Genomic DNA, 24,217 nt, shown 5'->3' with positions numbered 1-24,217 from the left:
ACTGCCACTGCCACCGCCTCACACCATGTTAGGGTTTTTTTTAGATCACTGCTGTGTGTGTGTGTGTGTGTGTGTGTGCGTGTGCGTGTGCGTGTGTGTTAATTAGTATAGTAGTGTAGTCATGTGTGTGAGCTGTGAGTGGTGTGTGTGACACTGACAGAGGTGACTTACTTCACCATAAATAGATATTAAAATGTGTTTGGACTCACTGACTGACTAACTAACTAACTATAACTAACTAACTATAACTAACTAACTAACTAACTAACTAACTAACTAACTAACTAACTATAACTAACTAACTAACTAACTATAACTAACTAACTAACTAACTAACTATAACTAACTAACTCTCCCTCTGTGTTAGGACAAACACTGACCTGTCATGATACAGACAGACATCATCTTAAAAATGTTTTTCTGAGTCGCTCCCCCTCTGATGGGAAACTGGCGTTCAGAAGCTTTGACACGTCCAGAGATCAGATGTAGCTTTATAGATGCGTAATGAGAGGCAGCATTAAAGTTTTGCAGATGACGTAAACTTCTCATTCTTGTTGCATCACTCTGTCAGTAGATGGCTCCTCGTCCTCGTTGTGACCTCGCTGAGTTCTCCATAACCAACGCTGGCATGTTCGCTATTTTTAAAGCAACTTGTCTTGTCTGTTTAAACTCCATGTCCGTGTGTGTGTGTGTGTGTGTGTGTGTGTGTGTGTGTGTGTGCTTCACCACACTCTGCTGTTTACGAGTGATTGATCTTTGGTTTTACTGGTGAGACCCGGTTGGACTGCGTTTAGTGAGCTAAGAATAGATCATTCGTGACCTAGGCGACAATAGCGACCCAGAACAGAGTTTTAAAAATATCTGCTGAAAGCTTTTAATAACCCGTTCAGAGGAGGAGACACAGAAACACGATGCTGCAGGCTCAAACTCTCCAGAAGACGGAGAGACGGAGACGAGCTTGTGAAATGATTTGACCTAGAAGATAAAAAACTATTTGCCCTTCATTATCTCAGTGTGTCCCCGCAGAGACGACAGAGAGAGTCAAACAAACAGATGATTACTGCTGTATGTTAAAGAGACCAACTCACCTGAAGCTGAGATAAGAGGTGTCAGCACACTCCCTCCTCCTGTTTATTAGACACTAACTATGATCTGCTCATTTATTAATGGAGTGTGGATTTTCTCCAGGACAATGAACATGGATATTTTGATTTGAATGTTGGAAGGTGGTGAGCTGCAGAGGAAGGCTCTGCTCGGTGCTTGGTCCTGGGTGGTGGTGGTGTTGGAGGATTGTGAACGGGCGTGTAGCAGAGTTTGGGACGTACTGGAGTTTATTTAAATTTTTGGACGGTGTGCTGTAGAGGATGCAGTTACAGGAGTCGACCCTGGAGGTGAGTGAGTGATGGGCGGAGTCGGGCGGTGTTCTGTGATTGGTGCAGGTTGGCGGCCAGCTTGTTCGCTGTCTTATGTCCGGTGGAGGGTCAGTGCTGTCCGGTCCGGTCCATGTTCTACACATGTTCTGTGTTTTTAGCTTGCTGATGTCATCGGGCCTGTAAGAGGTGAAGGGGTTGCACTCAGCTGAACACCGGACCTTTAAGTCAGATCCAGTCCCAGAGCTGTGAGGATTAAATCCACATCCTGTTGACTTCATGTACTTACAGCATCATAGACAGCCTGTGGCGCCCTCCTGTGGTCACTCAGCGGCACTGCACACATTCAAATATCAGATTTATGTGTGTGTAGAAAATAGGCCAGCCGGGTGTGTGCATGTGTGTGTGTGCTCACGTCTGTGTGGCATGTATGAAGCTACAGCCTGCAGCAGGTTAGCATAGCTTAGCATAAAGACTGGAAACAGAGGGGGCAGCTAGCCGGACAGCGTGTTCATCTGCAGGCTGTTAGAACGGAGCCATGAGCTCTGTCCACATGACCGCCTCTGTGACAGAGCTGGAGCTAAAAGGGTCCACGAGCTCTGAGTGCATTAGTGCACGTGAATGTGCCACTTATGTAAGCTTGGTGCATCTTTTATTCTGTGCCACTGAAAATCTGAGAACACGTGAATAAAGGCAGCTCCTGCAGACCACACATTCATAATAACTGACGTTACATAACTGTACTACTACTACTACTACAGCTGTACACTTACTGATGTACGTGTGGTTGATCAGCAGACTTCATAGTCTGAGTTGGCAGATCAAACCTAACCAGGATATCTGAGACTGAATTTATGGAGCAACTTTGTTGCCGAAATGTGGAGGACGGGAGGGAGGAGGACGGTGAAAAATGGGACTCTCAGGAGAATCTGTAGGGTCGGCCCACCTACATCTACAAACAGTAACAGTACAGGAAGTAAGTGAAGACCCAGCAAGAGAACAAACAAACATTACAAGGGTCTGTCCACTGGACGTAAATTATTTGTTGCAACAAAGCTCAAATCCATCAGATATAGTGTATTGTCCTTGAATTTTGAGAGTTGTTTGTACAAACTCGAAACTCCGTCCGGATGTCCGAGCTCTTCACACTATCGCTAAGGCTGAGCCCGGACACCAGGTGGAGAAAGCTCAGCTGCTTGTATCTGCGATGTCATTCGTTCAGTCTCTACCCAAAGCTCATGACCAGAGGTGAAGGTTGAAACGTAGATGGACTGGAAGATCGAGAGCTTTGCCTTCTGGCTCAGCTCCCTCTGAACCACAACGGTCCGGTACAACGTCCACAGTACTGCAGACGCTGCACCAACCCGTCCATCTGATTTTTCAACAAGACAGGAGATACTTCAGATACTTGAACTCCTTCGCTCGGGGCAACAACTTGTTTTCCTGCAAAGAACCATGAACTCAAACTTGGTGCTCACTCTCCTGCCTGATCTGTGTGTCCTTTGTGTTCAGGATGAAGAATCAAAATGAGCTTCTGACATCAGAAAGATCGTAGATGGAGTGTTGTTGTGTTTCTTCTGACCGCGGACCCTCTCCAGGTCACCGTGTTATTGCCGTCTAATGCCGCCTGTCTTGTTGTCGTTGTGTTTGTTTCAGTGTTCCTGCGGAGCCACAAGAGTCTCGAGTCTGTTGATCCTCAGTTCACCATGAGGAGAAAGATGGAGCAGCTTCGAGAGGAGCTGGAGCTCATGGAGCAACTGCGAGACGTGAGACACATCATCCACCCGACTAATGTAATAACACACAGCACAGCGTCATGCACTCACACACGCCTGTCTGATTGTCGCCGACTCCGCAGAGCATCGAGAGCAGACTGAAGGTCGTCCTTCACGAGGACCTCGGATCGTCTCTGATGGACGGCGTCGTGCTCTGCCATCTGGCCAATCACATCCGACCTCGCTCTGTCGCCAGCATCCACGTTCCCTCGCCTGCGGTGGTACGTCTCAGCCTGTCAGCCCTGAACTTTGACCCCTCAGTGTAGTTTGTACATAAAACATGTCTCTGTGCTTCCAGCCCAAACTCAGCATGGCCAAGTGTCGGAGAAATGTGGAGAACTTCCTGGACGCCTGCAGAAAAATTGGTGTACCCGAGGTAAGACGCCACGTTACGCAATAACTACAGCCTCACCCTGTAACTGTCTGAACTGGGGTCGTTTCCAAGTTTCTACGTAAAAACTCTGCAAACTTCTTCTGTTGAACACGTTTGTCAAAGATATCTGATTGATATTTAACATTCTGAAATTTGAATCAGTTACAGCTGCTTCACACACACACACACACACACACACACACACACACACACACATCTCATGACCTCATGATCTCATGATCTCCGATGTTCGTCAGTCCGTAACATAGAAAACAAAGGTGACTCCTGGACTTGCCCGTTGGCTGGTTCACGTACTTTTAACGGCACCAATTTGCCAAAAGGACTCAAGTTTGCAACATTATACCTCCTGTTTACATTTCCAAAAGCATCATAGAGGATCGCTGCATTAAGTCGTAGGAATAGTTCATGAATCAGTAAAACCTGAATAACTTCTTCCAACCTTGGAAACACCCCCAGTTCTTCAGAGTAACAGTTACTCTGTCGTCAACTTGTTTTTGGCTTCAGTCGGCTGATTGTTGATCAAAGATGTAAGAGGGCGTGTGAAGGTGTCCTGCAAAAATGACACAATGTAACTTATGTCTTTAATTATTCATGACGGTACGTGAGACGAACTTTTTGCAGGACACTGATGACGACACTAAACTGTAAACCAGATCTGGGAGGAAAGCTGCCGTAACATCTGAGATGATGCTTAGTGTTACACAGAAGTCCAAAAAAAATCAGACACTGCTCACGAGATCCTGACCTCAGAGAGCTCGTGAGCTTTTTAAATATCTGCTACAAACTCTGAGTCCTGAATTCCCCAGCACTGGTTTAATGTTTGATAATGTCCAATGTTTTAATGCTGAGTCATCATCCTGTCATCGCCGCCTGTGGCTTCCAGCTTCCTCCATCACGGCAGGAGAGCAGAACCAGAGCTCAGTGTGTGTGTGTGTGTGTGTGTGTGTGTGTGTGTGTGTGTGTGCACAACACTTAGCTTTACACTGGATGTGTGACAGCAGGACGTCGTGACTCAGTTCAGGTGTAGCAGCTGAATGATCGTCCAGTTACTGTTCACGTGATCTGAGTCTGAAGAATATGGCAGCAGGAGAGACTTTGACGTTTAGAGAAACACACACACACACACACACACACACACACACACACACACTGAACCGTTACGTGACCGAGAGTTGGATGAGATCGTTGATACCACACTCACATGCCGCTGTGCTACATATGAAGCCCCAGCAGCCAGGTAGGCTGTGCAGCAGTGTTGTTAGTCGAGACTAAACTGAGACCGAGACCAGACGGTATGAAACGTCCTGAGGTAGCTGATATTAACAGAAGCTTTGGGTTAAGCGTGGTTTCTGCTTGAACTAAAAGACAAACCGACGCTGCAGCACAGACGTGTGTGGTGTTGAACTCGAACTCTCAGCAAGAAATTAGAAATTAGAAATATTTCCCCAAATGTTAAAGTTTCCTTTAAAGCAAAGATTCACCTTCAGTCTGTGACTAAATCAGATAAATCACGTTGACGTCAGTTTTATCTTTTGATTGTTTTTGTTTCATATTTGAGTTTTTGGTCGTCTTTGAGAAACTGAACGGCTTGGTTGACCTTTGCCCTCCATCCTGCTGCTGCTGCTGCTGCTGCTGCTGCTGCTGCTGCTGCTGCTGCTCGTTGCTCGTTGCTCGTTGCTCGTTGCTCGTTGCTCGTCTCCAGCCTTGAATGCTTCACTGACCATGCTTCTGCAAAAGCTAAGCTAAGCTAACGTGCTAAGAGCTTCTCTCTGAGTTAGCGCTCGTGCTAACGGACTGCTCACTGAGAGGAGGATGAAGAAGAAGAAGAAGAAGAAGAAGAAGAAGAAGAGCTCCATCCTCCTCTCAGTGAGCATCCCTGCTCGTTGCCATGGTAACCCCCATGCCTGCCCTTCATCCCGCCTCCTCACCTCACCGCTCACACGCTCTTGTCTTTGACCTTTGACCTCGGTGTCCATCGGTTAACTTCCTAACTTTTCTTTCTCTTTTACTTTTCTGGCTGGATCGCACCATGTCTCCTCCTCCTCCTCTCTTCTCCTCCTCCTTGTCCTCCTCCTCCTTTCTTCTCCTCCTCCTTGTCCTCCTCCTCTCTTCTCCTCCTCCTCCTCCTCGTCCTCCTCCTCGTCCTCCTCTCTTCTCCTCCTCCTCCTTTCTCCTCCTCCTCCTCCTTTCTCCTCCTCCTCCTTTCTTCTCCTCCTCCTTGTCCTCCTCGTCCTCCTCCTCCTCCTCCTCTCTTCTCCTCCTCCTCCTTTCTTCTCCTCCTCCTCCTTGTCCTCCTCCTCTCTTCTCCTCCTCCTCCTCCTCGTCCTCCTCCTTGTCCCCCTCTCTTCTCCTCCTTCACATTTCTGTTTGAACTTCTCATCTTCGTCACTTGTCCTCGTCCTCTCCTGTTTTTCCTCACATACCTTCATTCCCTCCTTCCTTCTCTCATTTCCCACTCTTCTCCTTCCCTCCTCCTTCATTCCTTCCTTCCCTCCTTTGTTCTTTTATTCCCTCCTCCTGCTCCTTCCGTCCCTCTCTTCATCATTCTTCCTTACGGCGGCGCCAGTCTTCCCTCTGCTCGCCGTATGACATCATCCAGTGCCGCCTGCAGCCGGTTCGCGCCACAGTTCAGCTGCTGGTCGCCTTGGATACGACCTCTCTGGACAGGAAAGAGGCGATCTCAGCTCCGAGCCCCGCCTCCTCCGGGAAGTCAGAGACTCCCTCATTGGTTTCCGTCACTACTCAAACTCCGCCTCCCGCATGGCAAATCTGGGACCTTATTGGCTCGAGCCTGCTTCACATCCTCTGCCTGGTCCTGCTGTTCGTGGCCTACAGCTGGAGCGAGCTGACGTAATCGTGACGGCAGCATCCTGTGTGTCACCTGCTAGCTCCGCCCTCTTTCTGCCACGCTGCTCCTCCTTCATTTTTGCTGCATTCGGGTCACACGGGAAAGACGATGCTCAGAAATCGACTTTGTCTGGTTCCGTAGAGTCCGTCGACAGCAGTCGCTGGATTTCCCTCAAACATGTCGAGCTCGATAAACAGATCAGAGGCTTTCATTCTAAAATTACATTTAAGCAATATTCCAGTTATTTGAATCAGAGTTTTAGTCGTACTTTCACAGTATTATGACTTTATTTAAATCTTTTTCATTAAAGCGTGCCACTACAGGGAGCCGCAGTTTGAGAACCAGTCACAACACAAAGAAAGTCTCGAGCGTCACTACACGTGCTCGCATGGTCGCTCTTACTGATCATCGCACAGTTATAAAGTGAACACTGCACACAAACATAACTTTATAGAACAGATCTTCAAAAAGGTTACGTCTGGGGCAGCTGGGCTCGTTTCTAGATCCGTGAAGATGTTTTGTCACTTCAGTCCTGGCTGACTGGTGGAGAGCAGATCGTAGATCCTCGTAGATCGTCGATCAGCCCACTGTTCCGCTCGGGTCTTAGTGCTCGTTGGTGTTAAGACGACTGTCGTTAGTACTCGTTAAGGTCACCTGAGGTGACCTTAACGAGTACTAACGACGACTGTTGAGGACTGTTGAGACGACAGTCGTCGACTGTTGAGACGACTGTCGTCTCAACACCAGGTGAGGTGACCTTAACGATTCTGACGACAGTCGTCTCAACACCAACGAGTACTAACGACGACTGTCGAGGACTGTTGAGACGACTGTTGAGACGACTGTTGAGACGACTGTCGTCTCAACACCAACGACCATTAACGACCATTAACGTCTCCGATCCTTTCCCACGATGACCTGGAGGACTGAGAACCTTCACAGATAATCCAGAGTTGATCCCGTGTGGTACGAATGCAGCGTTCCGCATGAAACTTCTCTCCTCTCTTCACCTTCGACTCCTCTTTGATTTTTTTTCTCTCCTCGTCGCCCGTTCGAGGGATAAAGATTTTTTTTGTCTTTGCAGTAGATTCTGCATGAAGCAGGGCACGTGGAGCAGCAGGTCGTCACTAACAGTCGTTGATGTCTTATGAACATGCCGTACAGAGTCTGATCTGATCGGAGAGGGTTCAAACATTTACATCCAGTTACTGTCCAAACTAAGACACGTCACAGAACTCGTTCAGTGCTTGTGTTCAGACTTTAGATGCAGACTGTGCGTGTTGTACAGTATTTAACACGGAGCAGGTGGCGATGGTGTCGTTAGTGACATTTGGCGCCATCATGGAGGTGCAGTGGACCGTTCTTCCTTTTCTGTCAATCCAGTGACGGCGGCTGTGTGTACATGCACATGACCAGTTATTGAAAAAAATCTGTTAGTCAACGAGACGTGACGACGGCATGGCGACATTAGAACTGCCAGAGCTGGAGCAAATAACAGCAAAGTCAGAAATCTGAAATGTTCGTAAAATCTGGATGTTATGACATCTTTGTGTCTTCTGCCAATGGAAACACACCAGGACTTATTTATCCAGTCGGCACATGCAACCTTCTGCTGCCCGCCGTCTGTGTCGTTGCTCTGTTAACGAGGGAGAGTGATCAGCTAACTGGATCCAGGTGTGCCAATCACTGTCACCTGAGCCCCTCCCACACCTCTCCACCGTCTTATACACTAGGAAATGATCTGAATATATATTTCTGAAAATATAATAATATTCAGTGGTATGCTCCGGCTGCGATGTGTGATAAAATCAGAGGTGTTGAAACATTTCTGATGAAGATGGGGGCCTCTATAGAATATGATCTCTGCAGACTTTTAGAATAATTTCTTTAAAGTACAGTGGGGTTCACGGACGTCGATGCCAAATCTGTCCTGAAGTTAGCTCACCTAGTTTTAACGTAGGAGTCGATTGTTTTTGTAGTTATTAGTCAGACTTTCCATGGAGCTAAAAATAAATACGAATACATTTTGATCTTTTATTTTGTTGGTAACAGCTCGTTCTGCATTGTTTGCTTGACTTCATGTTACAAAGTCGAGGTCGAAGGTTCGAGTCGTTCATCCATGAAAACAGAAAAATATTCTGCTAACGTTCAAATCAACCAATGTGGACTGAAGCAGGTATTCCATCCTTTAATTAGCTTTGATACCTGGTGTGCATGTAAACACGTCCGCGGTGAACTGTCTTTGTTCAGTCACACACTTGAAGCCGAGTAGAGAAGACGTTGATGGCTTCTGTGATTTGATGCAGACGTTTTGTTTTTAGGCGTTCCGGTGACTTAGTGTTGTTTCTCCAGTCTGAGTCGAGCAGTGACCCCACAGCGTCTGAACAACAACAACACAATAATGGTCGGTTGAGGCGCCTCCAGTGTGGCCGCCAAATGTTACTGCTGACAGTCGAAGACTTGAAGGTGTATTTTTTCTGATTGTTTCCATTATAGAGCTGCACAAGTGTTATTATTATTATTATTATTTCTTCTTTTCAAATATGTGACGTTAAAGTGGTGAGGAGCAGACTGAAGCCATATTCCCAGAGTTCTTATTGTTTAACACAGGATGAATTATTTAAAAGCTGATTATGAAGTTTGAAGATTAAGATGAAAATGTATTTATTTATTTATTTATTTATTTCCGTCCTGCTCTAGCGCCGTTTAGTTCCCATCACACCTCTGCTCTCTCCTGATATGCAACGTGACTGTTTATGAAGGGCTATAGTCACTAGATGAGTTTATGGAGTTAGATATATATTAGTCTTCTTAAGCTGTTTATTTTAGATGATTTGGACGTCGCTCTCACACTGAGCGTTGTGCCGTAACGTTAAAGAAAATAATTTTGGCCGGCTGATTGATAATTCACAGAAACTGAACGCCTCGTGTTGTGAGCTGGTAAAATCTGAACGTGATGGTTTCAGTTCTCGGCGTTCTGTGAGTTCATTCTTGCAGTAAACCTTCAGCTGCACAGATTTTTTCACTTCGTGCCGATGTGAATGGACTTCATGTGTGACGGATGATTTTTATGACTTGTGTATGATATTTGACAGTGTTAAAGACTGAGCTAATAAATGCAGTTTAGGAAGTTGTCTGAGTCATTGTTTAACTTCGCAGACTTCACACGACCAGCTCTTAAAGTTTGATACATCGTTACCACGCGCATATTTTCCCACCAAGCACATTACGGATACGTGACGTGATAAGTTTCTGATGCTGGCTCTGGTCGCCGCTTCCAATCTAAAAATCAGGAAAGTCGTGGATCATCAGTGGACCTGAGGCAGCTGAACAAGCCACCTGTAACCACGCCCACCTGTCAATCAAAGCGTCCACGCACTTAATCCTGCATAACTTTAAGCCTTAATATAATGTGAACAGGTGAGTTGTATATAAATTCACCCTCAGTACAGTTGTCATGAACGGGGAAATTAGCTACAGAGACCAAAACTGTTTTTTGTACCAGGCTGTAAACATGTTTATTTCTGCTGTGAAGTTGGACATTTGGACATGGGGACTTATGGAGACTGACTCACTTCTGGAGCCAGCCTCAGGTGGACATTAGAGGAACTGCAGTTTTTTGGTATTTCACGTCACAGCCACAGAGGTTGCTACTTGGTTGTCACAAATTAAGAGGACGCTCTCCACACATAGCCGGAGTTTAACTACGAGAGAACCTGCTCCAAGTTTTCCAGGTTTCCGAGTGTTCGGCCTCACACAGGACGTTTAGACAGATAAATCTGTTAACGCAGCCTCAAGCTGATAAATGATTAAATAACAAAGTGTTTCACTGCACGTGTAGCTGAGAGAGTGAGCTGCTTTGGCAGCGTTGGACTGAGTGAAGAATACATACATGCAGAAACACTCCTGATATTTAAGCATCGTGTTTAAATCCTCTTCTGCCTCCTCCTCTCCCTCCCTCCCTCTCGTCTCTCCTCCTCTCAGGACAAACTGTGTCTTCCTCACCACATCCTGGAGGAGAAAGGCCTGGTGAAGGTGAGCATGACGGTGCAGGCTCTGGTGGACGAGGCCTCCTCCAAACACACCCTCCTGACGTGAGCGGCGGAAGACGGGCGGAGCTCGAACCCACACCTGGATGGACACGCTGAGGCCACGACACACCTGTGCAGCCTTCTCAGTAACAGAGTTTATTATATTTAAGGATGATGGGAACTAAAGACGTGGATTTATTTACTGATCTTCAGAGAACGTCTGGGTGAATTCAGTATTCTGATGCAGAGCCAACAACAAACAAACAAACAGTGTTTGACTGGTTGCAGGTGACTTCTCACCATAAATGTTGTTTTTTTATTAACTTCAGGGTGGGTGCGTGAAAATGAATCTTCAGATAAACACAACTGAACACAATTTTAAAATGATGAAGAAGAATTAGAGCCAAACTCAAAAGTCTGTAGGTTAAAGGTCCGGTGTGTATCTATTGACATTCAATATAAAAACCATGATATGTTTTTATCAGTCTGTAATCAGCTTTGTTGTGTTTATGTCTCTTAGAAGTTTCACTGCAGTTTCTCCTTCATGCTTGAACCAAGAGGGAGAGGTGAGGGGTTTTCAGTCGGCTGCAATCTGAAACTTCACCACAAGATGTCGCTAAATTTTTTTACACACTGGACCTTTAAAACAAAAAAAAAGAGTTATATTAATATTACAGGATGATTTGTAAAACTTTGTGTTTCAGGTTTTAATAGAAATTTAAAGTTACGTCATAACAAAACTTATTTTGTCATAAAATGACGCCTGTAATAAGAAGTTCATTTCTTCTTCTACTAAAAGTAACAGGTCGTTAATAAATGGAAAGTTGATAGTGGCTAATGAAGGTCCCGTTCCATTCAGCTCAAACAGGGTCAGGGTGTCTGCAAAGTCTCTGCTGCACTAAATGGAACTGAACCTTGATTAGTTTCGTCTGTTAACTGACATTACGTATCCGTAACAGCTTAAAACAGGTCGCAGTCTCCTGTCCTGCGTTGGTTGGAGACCTCCACCCTCCGTCATCCGTCATTTATTGATGATGTTTGTTACGAAGTGTTACGACTTCATCCTGAAAGTGGCCTTAACACTCGATGCAGGGACATCTTATTTCACCAAGCGTCCCCCCGTCACAGACCATCAGTTATCTATCGTGTTTGTGGACTGTGTGAGTCTTTCTGCCGCCGTGCTCTGAGGAGAATCAAACCAACACGTGGTCTCAACGCGGAGAGAGACGACGTGTAACCACAATCTGTATTTAAACTTTCAGATATTTATAATAGAAAGAGACGCTGAGTTGTTGTACACATGCAAAAAAAGAAAGAAAGAAATATCCCAAAAATATTTTTCTCTAATATATTTTAGCTATGGTTGTTTTCTACTTGCAGCTTCAGCGTGGAGCTCTCTGCATGTCCAGGTTAGCGTCACTCAGATCTCAGATCTGCCAACGCGGAGCACCGTGTGTTTCCTGACAGCCTTTTCGTTTCTTCATCCCTGTGTAGATATTTTGATCCTCATCATGCTGCGACAGACACTTGATCTGAACAATCAGAGTTGTATACCAGATTTTTATATTTGTGGGATGACGCGGGTGCACGTCAGTGTCGTTTTTTTAAAACTCCTGAAACTCGGTGAGTTTTAAAAAAGTCAGAGCCGCTGAGCTTTAAAAGCCAAACTAACAAAAGACAAGAAACGTTTATACGACACACACACGCACACACACACACGCACACACACACACACGGCAGTGCTGCTGTGTGAGATTTGAGACTGGCGTCTCAGGGTCGGTTTGGGTTCATACACACACTGTTGATGCTTCACTCCACAGCCTGCTATGTCAACAGTGTGTGTGTGTGTGTGTGTGTGTGTGTGTGTGTGTGTGTGTGTGTGTGTGAACAAGCGAGTTGCCAGTTGGCCTTTTGACTGACACAAAGACTTTAAAGGGGCAGTAAATAATAGTCGACACACCTGAGCTGCATTCAGACCAATCAGAGTTCACCTGTCCCGTGAAACAATCATGTCAACTGTCCATTGGTGCAGCTGCTTCAGTATGTTGCCCAAGGATCGAACCGCCGAACATCTGATCAGTGGACGACCCGCTCCACCTCCTAAACAACAGCTGCTTAACTGTCTGTGCTCCCTCACTCTCATTCACTGTCTCTGTCCATCGGACACAAACCAGATTAGAAAGCACAGATTGCAGCGAGACACAAACGAGCAGAAGAAGCTTTGAATCTTTGAGAATGATTAAACTGAGCAGGAGATTCTGCTGGGTCATGATCACAGTTCATGTTCATGCTTTTAACCCTCTATAGGGAACTCACTGAAATACTTTGAAATTTAAAATTTCAACCCTGGAGCGTTATTTCTTTTTCAGTTCAGTTTTAGGCTGCAAATCAAAGTCAAAGAAGTTACCGTATGAGGTCACACTGTTACTGACACTTAAAAAAATATCACGTGATACAGTTAAAAAAATGTCTCAGATTAAAGGTGGAGCAGGTGAAGTAATGAATCCAAGAATTAACAGGTTAGTTCAAATAAATCATCTTTAACAGTCATAGTTATTATATCATTATACAGATTTGTGTTTGTGTTCTCCAGCTCGGCATCCAAAGCTTCAACATAAAGAAATGCTTCCACTGGATCGATTTGACAGTTGCCAAAACAAACATTTACACTCTTGTGATAAAAGTATATGTAAAGGATTTTATTTAAATATGTACATATTGTTTTATTTGTCGGAGGAATATTTCAAAAAGGAGTGATGAGTTATGTTTGTGTCTGTTTCTTCATGTACTGTATATCTCACCATGAAACACATCGGCAAACCGAATAATCACGTCATCACAACACTATATCGGTCCAACCATGAGTCAGCAGAATTATTTTAAAGAACCAACGTTTCCATCATTCGGACTGAACACGCCTGCTGAACACAGTCACAGATTTGATTTCCACAGTTCTGTTCACATCGCATCATCACAGTGTTTTTGGGAAAAGCAATAAAATAAAAAACCAAGCTGGCTGCTTCCCCCTGACAGAATGTGCACTTTAAACTTCTGTATTTATGTCTTTGTTTTGGCAACTGAGAATCACCTTTTCTTTTTCTAAGAATCAGAGTCGGATGTAAATGTGTAAATGTGTGGTAAATAGAGAAATGCCTGCTGAACGTGGAGCAGTCTGTTTTTGTACATATTATACTGTACTCACACTTTTGTACTTGTTTCTCTCTTCTGACTGGGAGCAGATGTATTTTTATGTAACACCCACTTCAGTGTCTGTTTGTGAAACCTCTTGTGTGATTTGTTTGTACAGCCGCTCCGTTTTACATGCATGAACTGTCCCTTTAATGTCGCCTTAACTGCTGTGAATACTGTACATACTGCACTGTAACTCTCACCACTTTGTCAGTAAAGACCTCAGATGTCAAAAACTAATGTTGCTTTTGTTGCATCGCTGCACAAAACACGACTTATCATTGTGGATCTCTCAGGAGAAGCAGTCAGACGTTTTATTTCATTTATTTTCCTAAAGTCTCAAAGTGATTATGTCATTAACAACATTTGTTATTACGAGATAACGACATAAATAACAAACAGAAAATATAATGTATGGCTGCTTAGGGCTTCCGTAGATATTCATGTTTATTATATTAAATATAATTCAAAGTGCTGAAAACATTTTGTACAAACGTATTTGAATACTTCAACAACATGTTCAGAGTTAACTGTTAAACCACATTATCCCGGTGTTTCGGTTTAACGAGCGACCGTGTTAACTGGTGACTGTCTGTCCTGATGATTGCCTGTTTGTTGACGTCACACTGTCAGATAAAACTACCGGACAGTTACGTTCTGCTTTTTTTTAAAATGGCTTTCGTAACCATGACAACCACGGATGCATTCGGTCATCAGTTAACACGGTCGCTCGTTAAACTGAAACACCGGAAGTAAACGGGTGAGTCGGATGTCGGTCGTCCTTGGCGCCACGCGGGCAGGTTCGACAGGTGAGCCACCTCTTTACAGCACGAGAGCTTCACGAGAAGGTCCACACCGACAAACACGAGCTACACGGGCTGCCCTGCTTTAACTGGTGACCGTGTTAACTGGTGACCGTCAGCCGAATGTGTCTGGTTGTCGTGGTTACGGCACGTAGCTGTCCTCGAGAATGCCTCCATTGTTTAATTTTCTCGTTAACGTAAAAAAATAAAATAAATAAAACCCAGCTGCTTCGTCTTTAGTGCGCGCTCTCATTTCAATAACTGCCGTAACCACGACAACCACAGATCTATTCGGCCAGCGGTCACCAGTTAACACGGTCACTTATTAAACCGGAACACCGTGTTGAAAGAAGCCGTGAAGGTGTTTTCACGTGCAGAAACGTGACTTATCACTTTATCTGACCGTCACGAGACATTTGAGACAGACACAGAGACAGAGACGGAGACAGGGCTGGACAGAAAGTAAGTGAATTTTAAGTGTTGTAGAAATGTACCTGCAGCAGATTTAACATCAGCTGCTAATATTTGTAGAAATGTACCTGCAGCAGATTTAACATCAGCTGCTAATATAATTTTAAAAAGTACAGAAATGTTTGTAGATCATTTCTCTGTTGTAACAACGCGCCTCACTCTACTTGGTGATATATTTCATGCCAGCCTCATTATTATTAATGATGATGATGATGATGATGATGATGATGATGATGATGATAATAATAATAATAATAATAATAATAATAATAATAATAATAATATAATTAGGCTTTGTGCTGTAAGATTGTTACAACAAAGAAATAATCTACTAAACAAACTTTTACTTTCTGTCCGTAGTTTGTATAAAAATGCTGCTGCTACTCAGCACTGTGTGTTATTACAACATGTGTGCACATATTAGAATGACTCAGTTTATCCTGTTCATACTGCAGCAGCTCATTTACTTTGAATACTTAAAGTACATTTACAAGGACGATGATGGCTGAGAATATTTGTACTTTAATAATGTAAATAAATGAAACTGTGTAATCAAGAGAAATATAATCCTTTGAATAATCACACAGAATGCTGATCGGACAGTAAGCACAGGTTTAATGAGTGAAACATAGAACTTTAAGAAATACAGTTGGACAGATCAGTGACATGATGGAGTCAGTCTGACGGAGTCATCCAGTGAAGAATAAAACAAAAGAAAACTTCTTGGCCTCAGTGGACCAAGATGAAAATATGGATCAGCCCAGGAAGAGTCCGAGTCGCAGGACATATGAAATTTGCATAAAAGGTATATAAGAAAAAGTCAGAGTAACTATCTGACTTCATTTGGACCTGGAAATCCAGCCTGCAGAGCATGGAACAAGCCGAGTCACTAAGGAGAGACACCGATTAACGAGGAGAGAGTCATAGAGATAATATAATATTTAATTTATGAATTTATCATAGAGTCAGTGAAACTCTGGCTCTAATAAAGAGTTCATTCTGCTGCCGGTCCTGATGTTACTGTCCACAGAAGCAGAGTAACTGTCTGACTTCATTTGGACCTGGAAATCCAGCCTGCAGAGTATGGAACAAGCCGAGTCACTAAGGAGAGACACCGATTAACGAGGAGAGACACCGATTAACGAGAAGCAGATCTGCTGTTAACCTTTGCTTCCTCTCTCAGAACTCCTCCCAGTCAGGTTCGATTCCCGCCTTGCTGCTCGGAGCTCGTGTCCAGTCCAGCTTCAGTTCATCTGTTCACTGTAGCTGCAGGTGGGAGCTTCTGTTTCATGTTCAGACATTAACCACAGTGTGCTGAACAGCTGTGCTCTGTCTCCGCAGGGTCTCACGATGAGTAAGAAGCTGCTGCTGGACGTAGACTGCGGGGTGGACGACGCACAGGCCATCATGTTGGCGGTCGCTGCCCCTGGAACCAAGATCATGGGCATCACGTGTGTGCACGGAAACACCACGGTGGAGAATGTGTGTAAGAACACACTGCGAGTGCTGCAGGCCTGCAACAAGCTGGAGGTGTGTGTGCAGCTGCTGTTTTCTCCACAGCGTGCTGTGAATCGGAATTTACTGCAACCATGTGACGCGTCCGAGGAGTCGACAGTGAGCTTTTGTTCCCTCATGACCCGAGGCAGGAACTGAAAACACGACGAGCCCGTGTTTGATCAGTGAGATTAGAGTTCCACTTGAAAACCCAAAGAGTCGGTTTCACGTCATCTTCATTCGAAAGCTTAAAATGTCTCCAGGACGTTTGTTAGAGAAGCTGAACATGCACGTGAGCTGGATCCGTTCCAGCCTCACGCGACCCTGATAAAGAGAAGTGCATTTGAGGTCGCCAGCCACAAACTGCAGTTCCTCTAACGTCCACCTGAGGCTGGCTCCAGAAGTGAGTCAGTCTCCATAAGTCCCCATGTCCAAATGTCCAACTTCACAGCAGAAATAAACATGTTTACAGCCTGGTACAAAAAACAGTTTTGGTCTCTGTAGCTAATTTCCCCGTTCATGACAACTGTACTGAGGGTGAATTTATATACAACTCACCTGTTCACATTATATTAAGGCTTAAAGTTATGCAGGGTTAACAGCGTCTCCTCTGGTGGCAGGTCCCCGTGTTTAAAGGTGCTGCTAAACCAATCCTCGGGAACAACATCAATGCGGGACACTTCCACGGCGAGGACGGGCTGGGAGACGCCCCCGACCCCGACGCTCCGGGTCTGGACCTGCTTCAGAAGGAAGACGCCGTGTCGGCGATGATCCGAATAGTCAACGAGAACCCAGGAGAGGTGAGAGGAGTGACACCCTGAGCTCTGTGTGTGTGTGTGTGTGTGTGTGTGTGTGTGTGTGTGTGGTTCATAAATCTGTTTCACTCTCCAGATATCGCTTGTTGCCACGGCGCCTCTCACCAACCTGGCTCTGGCTGTGAGGATGGATCCGTCTCTGCCGAGCAAGCTGCGAGCGCTGTACGTCATGGGAGGCAACACCGAATGTGAGCGACATCATCAACCAATAACTAACACTCAGACAACGTCAGACAACCTGAAGTTAACTAGTGTTTCTGTAACGTTGACAGAACGTTCCAAAATAAACATGTTTGAGGTGAACTGACGCTCCCTGCGCTGTCCCTTTAAGAAATCTGACAGCGGTCACCTGAGCTCAGGTGTGTTCGATGGTCGTTAGAGTCACATGAGGCTGAGTGTGAGGATGAGAGGACAGCATGGTGGGTGGAGGACGGGTGGTGTCTGAGGCCTCCTCCTCTGCTTTTACAGACCGTCTCCTTCACTGCTCTTTGAACCAAGATGTGAACATCGTCGTCACTGTCCCTCGTCTCGCTCTCACTGCACTGGACAATCTGTGGACACTGTCCCGGGACAGAGACGAGGGACACTCCTTTAATGACGGCGATGTTCACTCTGTCTGCAGCCGTGAGGTGGAGTTCAGTGTGTGATCAGTGACTTTGCTGCTTCAGCTCGAGGAAACACGACAGTCTGTGGAGAGTTCAACTTCACCGCTGACCCCGAAGCCGCCTACATCGTCCTGAACGACTACGACTGCCCCACCTACCTGGCCTGCTGGGAGTTCACCTGCTACAGCAAGCTGTCCTGGGTGAGGCTTCCTTTAAAGACGTGTTCGTTCACGGCGGCACGTTAACGCTTCTAATCTGTCCGCTCTGCGTCCCACAGGAGTTCTGTGACGCCTGGCTGTCTCAGGACAGCGCCAAAGCCCGCTTCATGTCCCGGATCTTTCACCACAGCAGGGCGGTCTCACAGAGCGAGGGCTTCGAGCAGGTGTTCATCAGCGGCGGGGGTTTGGTTTCCTGCGACTCGTACGCCATGGCGGCCGCCGTGGACGACTCGTTCGTGGTAGAAAGCGACCGCTATCCGGTCAGCGTGGAGCTGACGGGCACGCACACCAGAGGCATGATGGTGGTGGACACTGTGGGCCTCCTGAAGAAGGCTCACAAGGCGTTCATCATCAGGAAGGTGGACATGGAGAAGTTCGAGCAGATGATGATGGCCGCTTTGAAATAACGAGTTTAAAATAACGATCGGAGCTCACTGCAGCTTTTATAGAAACGTCTTTACATTTTATTTATCGCTTTTCATTTTACACTCACACACTCATCCTGACACGCTCCATCATCAGAGCCAGGAATCCACGAGTCAGGAGCAGCAGTCCTGACACACACAGACTTCTTCTTCTTCATCATCGTTAGTATTAACAGCTGCTCGTCCAGTGTCCTCAGAATCCTTTCCTTCCTCTGAACCTCGACCTCGAGTCCAGCTGTGGAGAGAGGACGCACGTCCGTCAGTTTGTTTTCTAATTCCGCTCGAAGACGACGAAGATCACAAACTCACCATCGACCGCTTGCACTCAAAGAACGCCGTCTGCAGCGCTTTGCAGTGGCCTTCCTTCAAACACTCGCTGGGCAGCTTCCCCTCCTGAACACACACACACACACACACACACACACACACACACACACACACACACAGTCAGATGGTTAAAATGTGAATCCCCATCAAAAGCCCGATGTTCTGTTTGTTCTCCGAGGTGCAATAAAGGTTTCTTTCTTTCATCTGTGGCTTCTGTTTCTTTCTCAAACTGTTCTGAGACTCCACAGAGGACGTGGAGGAACTCCTCTCACCTCCTGCAGGAGACTGTGGAGGCCTTAACCAGCTCCTTCAGCAACAGACTGCTGCTCCCACCACGTCAGGAGGAGCTCTCAGTGCAGATCTCCCTTAAACTGAATTAAACGTACGTTTAAACGACCATGAAGGAGTTTAAGATGTTTAATACGTCGATTCACAAGCAGGCTGTTGTCATGGTAACTGACGCATCACTAACGAAGGAGCTGTTGAAGTGTCAGGATGATAATTTCTCATTTTCACGACTCGAGTTTGGCGCAGTGACGTAGAACAGAAGACTAGTCCCGGTGTTTCAGTTTAACGAGTGACCGTGTTAACTGGTGACCGTTAGCCGGACAGGTGGCTGTGGTCGTCGTGGTTACGACAGCTGTTGGAAACAAGAAGAGAATGTAGCTCTGAAGCAGGGGTCTTCAACCAGGGGTCCGCGACCCCAAGGGGGTGAGTGTTTGCTTCTGCTGGAGGCACACACAACACACACACACACACACACACACACACACACTGTGACACGCCGGCGTCATGTGTCGTCTCATGTTTTACTCTCTTGCATGTTCACACGTTAGGAACCTGGACTGCAGACCAAAGAGAAGTACAGACGAACTGAGGACCGCTTCTACAGGATCGGTGAGTGTGTGTGTGTGTGTGTGTGTGTGTGTGTGTGTTGTGTGTGTGTGTGTGGTGTGGTGTGTGGGTGTGTGGTGTGTGTGTGTGTGTGTGCGTGGTGTGTGTGTGTGCAGGTGTAACTGAACGTCTCCTGCTGTCGTCCTGTGACACACAGGTCACTTTGAGAAGGCGTGGCTGAGGGGGCTGTGGATCCTTCCTTCAATCCTGTCCTGGCACTCGGCTCTCAGTTCTCAAAGACTCTGCTGTGTGGGCCATCCTCAGTGAGGTCAGAGAAATGATGTCAAACACGACCGTACAGTCACGTTTCACAACCTTTATTTACACGTATTTAAAGGAATTCATACAGGATAAAGTGTTTATATCCAGACTGTTGACTGTGCGGTAAAGCACTGTAATATTTCATTCATGCAGCATTCATGACATTTTTATCAGTTTTATGGCAGCACACTGTTGGATATGGAGTAAGTACTAACGTCCATTTACTGTAATGTTCAGAAAAGGTTGCACCGTATTTATTAACCAAAACTCTGCTGCCAGTTTTTACCGTAAAGCAGCAGTGTGACTCATGTCCCATCCCGGCTGGCCTGTTCTGATCCAACATGTCGGCGCTCTGCTCTCCTCCTGCAGATTCACATAAAGAGGATCGCTGGCTGACTCTCCTGAAGCTGCCACATGAATCACGGCCCCGGGGGGCCACAGTCTCCTGGACTGCTTACGCAGGGCCCTGGCACCTAGCAACCAGCAGTGAAGTCATTAGAGCCAATAGAGCTGCTCGTCTGAGGAAACGCCACTCTCGGTCCTGTCCGCTCCAAATAATGTTCTTTACTTTGCTTCTCATTGATCCCTCCTCCCCTCTCTCCCTCCCTCCTCCTCCCCCTCTCACTGTCGTGCTCTTAATTCATTAGTGAGAATGTGAATACTACGTCTCCAGAACAAACAGCGAGGGGTGTGTTCCCCCCTCTGGCTCAAGCACGTTGATCAACAATCACAAGATGGTCGTTGGATGAACGAGGACTCGAACGCTCACTGTCCACTGGTGCACAGGCTGCCAAACCCTCTAACTCACTCGATGCTGCCACCTTTTGGCGTGCCGGGGCTTTGCACTGTCACTAGCGCCTCAGCCAACACAAAAAAAGATGATTGAAGAATGTTGTCGCCAGCTGCTCTCTTTCTCTCGACGGAGGTGACGGAGAGGTTCTAGATCAACACCAGCCCAAACTAAAACCGTGCCCTCACTGCAGAGTCCAAACGCTCCACCCGTCCTGAAACAAACTCAGGATGTCACCAGATCACGTCCGAGTCCCACGACGCGTCCCCTCTGTCACTGCTGTCCGACAGGCCGTGTGCGGCCTCAGAGTCCATTTCTAGTAAAACCAATCAGACATTCCCGAAGGAAATATTGTTATATGGAGATATTATTACAGCTATGACGATCTATGAAGGTGATTTAATTTATTGAAATAAATCTTTATTTGTACAAGAGGTAAATATATTTTTATTCTATTCACAGAGTGTTATGCTAGTTCAGACTGTTTTATTTGTTTTGTTGTTGTGTAGTTTCTTTCATGATTGTTACACGCTACTGGAGGGGTCGCTCCGGCTCGGCTCGCGGCTGCGGCTCGGTTCAGCAGAACACGGGACGGTGGAGCGCAGAGTGTGAATAGATCCTGATCGATGAGACGTGCCTATATCCAGGTCGACATATTTCCAATCTGTTCCCTCTCCACACTTTGATTGCTGGGATATAAATATTTAAACACACACACACACACACACACACTGTCCAGTCAGTCTGGATGTGAAGAACAATATCTCTACGTGAAGAAGAGTGTGGTGGTGACTCATTTCACTGAATCAACACTTTTGTCCATGTGTTTTTTTTTGGACATAAATTTTCAGACTACTGATCAGTGCAGAGCTGAGGTCGTGAACTCTGACGTAAATATAGAAAAAGAAGCAATGAGCATTATCTGCTCTCCCTGTCTCCCTCTCTGTCTCTCTCTGTCTCTGTCTGTCTCTCTGCTGTCTCTCTGTCTCTCTCGTCTCTGTCTGTCTTCTGTCTCTCTTCATAGTTTTTTGAAATTCAGCTGACATGTTCGTCTCATGAGTGTGAAGTTGGTTTCACACAGCTGGTTTATGAGCGGTGGTGATTATTATTGTAATTTATAAGTTTTGTTTGGTCGGAGCAGCTTGCTCCTCCCCTCCTCCCCCCTCCTCCTCCTCCCCCTCCTCCTCCCCCCCCTCCTGTACTCAAAGGAAGCTGAGTGTGGAGTATGTTTTGACCGCTGGCCTCTCTCTCTCTGTCGTCATCCTGAAAACTGAATGCATGACAACATGAAAACAGCATGAACACGTGATCAGGTGATGAAAAAAACAAAACAAGGAACTCTTCCTCTTCCTCTTCCTCTTCACACAGCCATCTTCATGTGCCTTCATCATGTACATGTGTTTGCCTGCCTCTGATGTCTTGGACATCGTTTACATCTTTGAAATAAACGAAGTTGTTAGAAGTCATGGCATCTTTATGATTTTGTCTGCTCATGTCATCTGCATCAGCGCAGCTGTGAAATCACAAACACAGACCAGACATTTCATTTCTAACTTGCACAATAACCGGAATCGGGAAGTTCAGAGCCCGAGGCCGGTCTCCTGTCCAGGTCCCTGAAGACATCAGAGACTTTGAAATCCGAGCCACTGAGACAAACAGGAAGGCGTCCTTCAGCTTCCACGCAGAGGCGATCACTCTTGTCTGTCTTGAAGGTTCCCGAAGCACGCATAAAAACCCAGAGGTCAACATGTGGCGTCACGTGGTGACTTCTCCACACGGGCTCAGAGTCCAGCAGGTCCAGTCAGTGCTGCTGTTTGTTCCCTCATGACCACAGAGGTACTTCAGAGTCGGTGTCCTCTGTTGATCTGACCCTCAGGACCTGCCTGATCTTCTGTCTGTGCAGCTTTTTCACAAGAAGTTTGGGATAGTTCCCTGATGAGGAGTTGGTCCTTGTGGGCCCATGACAGCAGGAATATTACAGCGAGACCTCGTTATCTCAGGATAACGTTTGATATTCGACATAATGACAAAATAAAAGAAGAATCAAAAGAAATGAACTCGTTACCACGAGAAACTTCAGAAATACAAAGTATGAATGTGTGTGACCTCTTTGGGCTTCCGAGCTGTGACGACATGTGTCTGACTCTGTGTAAATGTTTGATTGTTTCCTCCAAACTGATTTTTAAGTTTACATTATTTCTACATCTTCTCTCCTGACTGTCCACTTTTTTGATTTCCTTGAATTCCTTGAATTCCTTGAATATGCTGGCACCCACATGAAAAACCAAGTTCTCCCAGCATGCACTTCTCCGTGTTCCCATCATGCCGTTCAGGGGAACATGGCCGCAGCCGACAGTAACATTGAAGTCGCCAGCTGATTTGTTGAACTGTTTGTGGATAAATGTTAAATTTTGTTTGCGCATCATGCCGAAGTATTACGAGGACAAAGACGACGACAGAGCATGCGCGGGGATCAGAGAGGACTCAAAGCGTGTCTGCTTCAGCACCCTGCTGCGTGGTAAAGGTGAGACACACACCTGAACACACATGACACAACCTGAGACACACACCTGTCCTCTCAGACACGTTACTTTGGTTTAAACGTTACTTTGAACCTGAGCGAGTCACCGTGAAGCGGCTAGCTGTCGACAGGAGCTAAACCAGCGAGCACAGAGCTGAGAGGTCAACAGGCAGCGCCGCTACACCGGTGTTCCGGTTAACACAGCGACCGTGTTAACTGGTGACCGTCAGCCGAATGCAGACAGCTGTCAAACAAAACATCAACCGCAATCAGCTGTGACGTCATGACGTGATAAATAATATACATTTAAAAAAAACATCGGTGTTTCGGTTTAACGAGCCACCGTGTTAACGGTGACTTTTAGCATGAAGATACATAGCTGTCCTCGGAATGCCTGTTGTTTAATTATTTTCTCGTTAATATTACAGTGTCTAAAAAAAAATGCCTGATCTGTCTTTGGTGTTTTATTTTTAAAAAATACAGTCTGAATATTTTGCCGTACTGCACCATGACAGGTTCATGCTAGGTGATGTCAGAGCACCATTCTGGTACCAAACCAGAAACCAACAGTCTGTCAAAGTCTTTCCCACCTGGTCCAGACCTGCCAGCTGAGATGTTGCATAAGCGCATGGCTTGAAATAAATTATTCAGGTCTAAAGGCTGAAGCTCAGGCTACTGTGTCAATACTGCGTTTATGGAAAGAGCCCCATGGATATTTTAATATTTTTATATGTATCCTTATTTTTCCAGTTATCTCTTCAGAGTCGGACCAGACCAAACAGAACGGGACACAGTGCACTGTGAAGCCTGTAATAAACTTTGATGTTTACGTTCGTCACCGTATTAACCTGAGTTATTAAACTGTTTGTGATTGATGGAGCGTTCACGCATAATGGAATCATTAACGCTTGCAGTTTACTCTTTTAAAAAAAAATGAAATAAATTTTTCATAATTATTCGAACGAAGTGGGTGGACCCCCTGCAGT

The 24,217-nt window shown here is 45.8% G+C and overlaps 3 protein-coding genes across 13 annotated transcripts in view; 2 read left to right on the top strand and 1 right to left on the bottom strand.

Annotated features, from left to right (window-relative positions):
* lrch1 (leucine-rich repeats and calponin homology (CH) domain containing 1) overlaps window positions 1-13,843 on the top strand; it is a 55,906-nt gene extending 42,063 nt beyond the window's left edge. For 6 of the 8 annotated variants that reach the window (XM_027291289.1, XM_027291288.1, XM_027291291.1 and 3 more), the window contains 4 exons: window positions 3,027-3,136; window positions 3,229-3,366; window positions 3,444-3,521; window positions 6,106-9,517. In XM_027291289.1, the coding sequence (XP_027147090.1) occupies window positions 3,027-3,136; window positions 3,229-3,366; window positions 3,444-3,521; window positions 6,106-6,393 (614 nt within the window). In that variant the 3' untranslated portion in view covers window positions 6,394-9,517. Of the gene's footprint in view, window positions 1-3,026; window positions 3,137-3,228; window positions 3,367-3,443; window positions 3,522-6,105; window positions 9,518-10,371 lie in introns of those variants that run through there. The other 2 variants (XM_027291292.1, XM_027291294.1) reach the window with 1 other exon arrangement.
* A 464-nt stretch (window positions 13,844-14,307) lies between these two features.
* si:dkey-4e7.3 (inosine-uridine preferring nucleoside hydrolase) lies at window positions 14,308-18,484 on the top strand. 4 transcript variants are annotated; one of them, XM_027291305.1, is made up of 6 exons: window positions 14,308-14,416; window positions 16,223-16,411; window positions 16,996-17,175; window positions 17,267-17,378; window positions 17,859-17,995; window positions 18,073-18,484. In XM_027291305.1, the coding sequence occupies exons 2-6, from the start codon at window positions 16,232-16,234 to the stop codon at window positions 18,418-18,420; spliced, it is 957 nt and encodes a 318-aa protein (XP_027147106.1). In that variant the 5' UTR covers window positions 14,308-14,416; window positions 16,223-16,231; the 3' UTR covers window positions 18,421-18,484. The 4 variants fall into 4 exon arrangements, with proteins under 4 accessions (XP_027147106.1, XP_027147107.1, XP_019119637.2 ...); XM_027291306.1 differs by lacking the exon at window positions 14,308-14,416 and adding an exon at window positions 14,431-14,872; XM_019264092.2 differs by lacking the exon at window positions 14,308-14,416 and adding an exon at window positions 15,818-16,080.
* Window positions 18,455-24,217, bottom strand: part of coa5 (cytochrome C oxidase assembly factor 5) — a 7,270-nt gene continuing 1,507 nt past the window's right edge. Inside the window, exons 2-3 of the mRNA XM_027291310.1 lie at window positions 18,748-18,831; window positions 18,455-18,673 (exon numbers count right to left, since the gene is read on the bottom strand). Of these exons, the coding sequence (XP_027147111.1) occupies window positions 18,632-18,673; window positions 18,748-18,831 (126 nt within the window). The 3' untranslated portion in view covers window positions 18,455-18,631. The remainder of the gene's footprint in view (window positions 18,674-18,747; window positions 18,832-24,217) is intronic.

Source organism: Larimichthys crocea, chromosome XVIII (assembly GCF_000972845.2).
Source record: "Larimichthys crocea isolate SSNF chromosome XVIII, L_crocea_2.0, whole genome shotgun sequence".
Lineage (NCBI taxonomy): Eukaryota > Metazoa > Chordata > Actinopteri > Sciaenidae > Larimichthys > Larimichthys crocea.
This window is presented reverse-complemented; position numbering and strand designations above follow the sequence as displayed.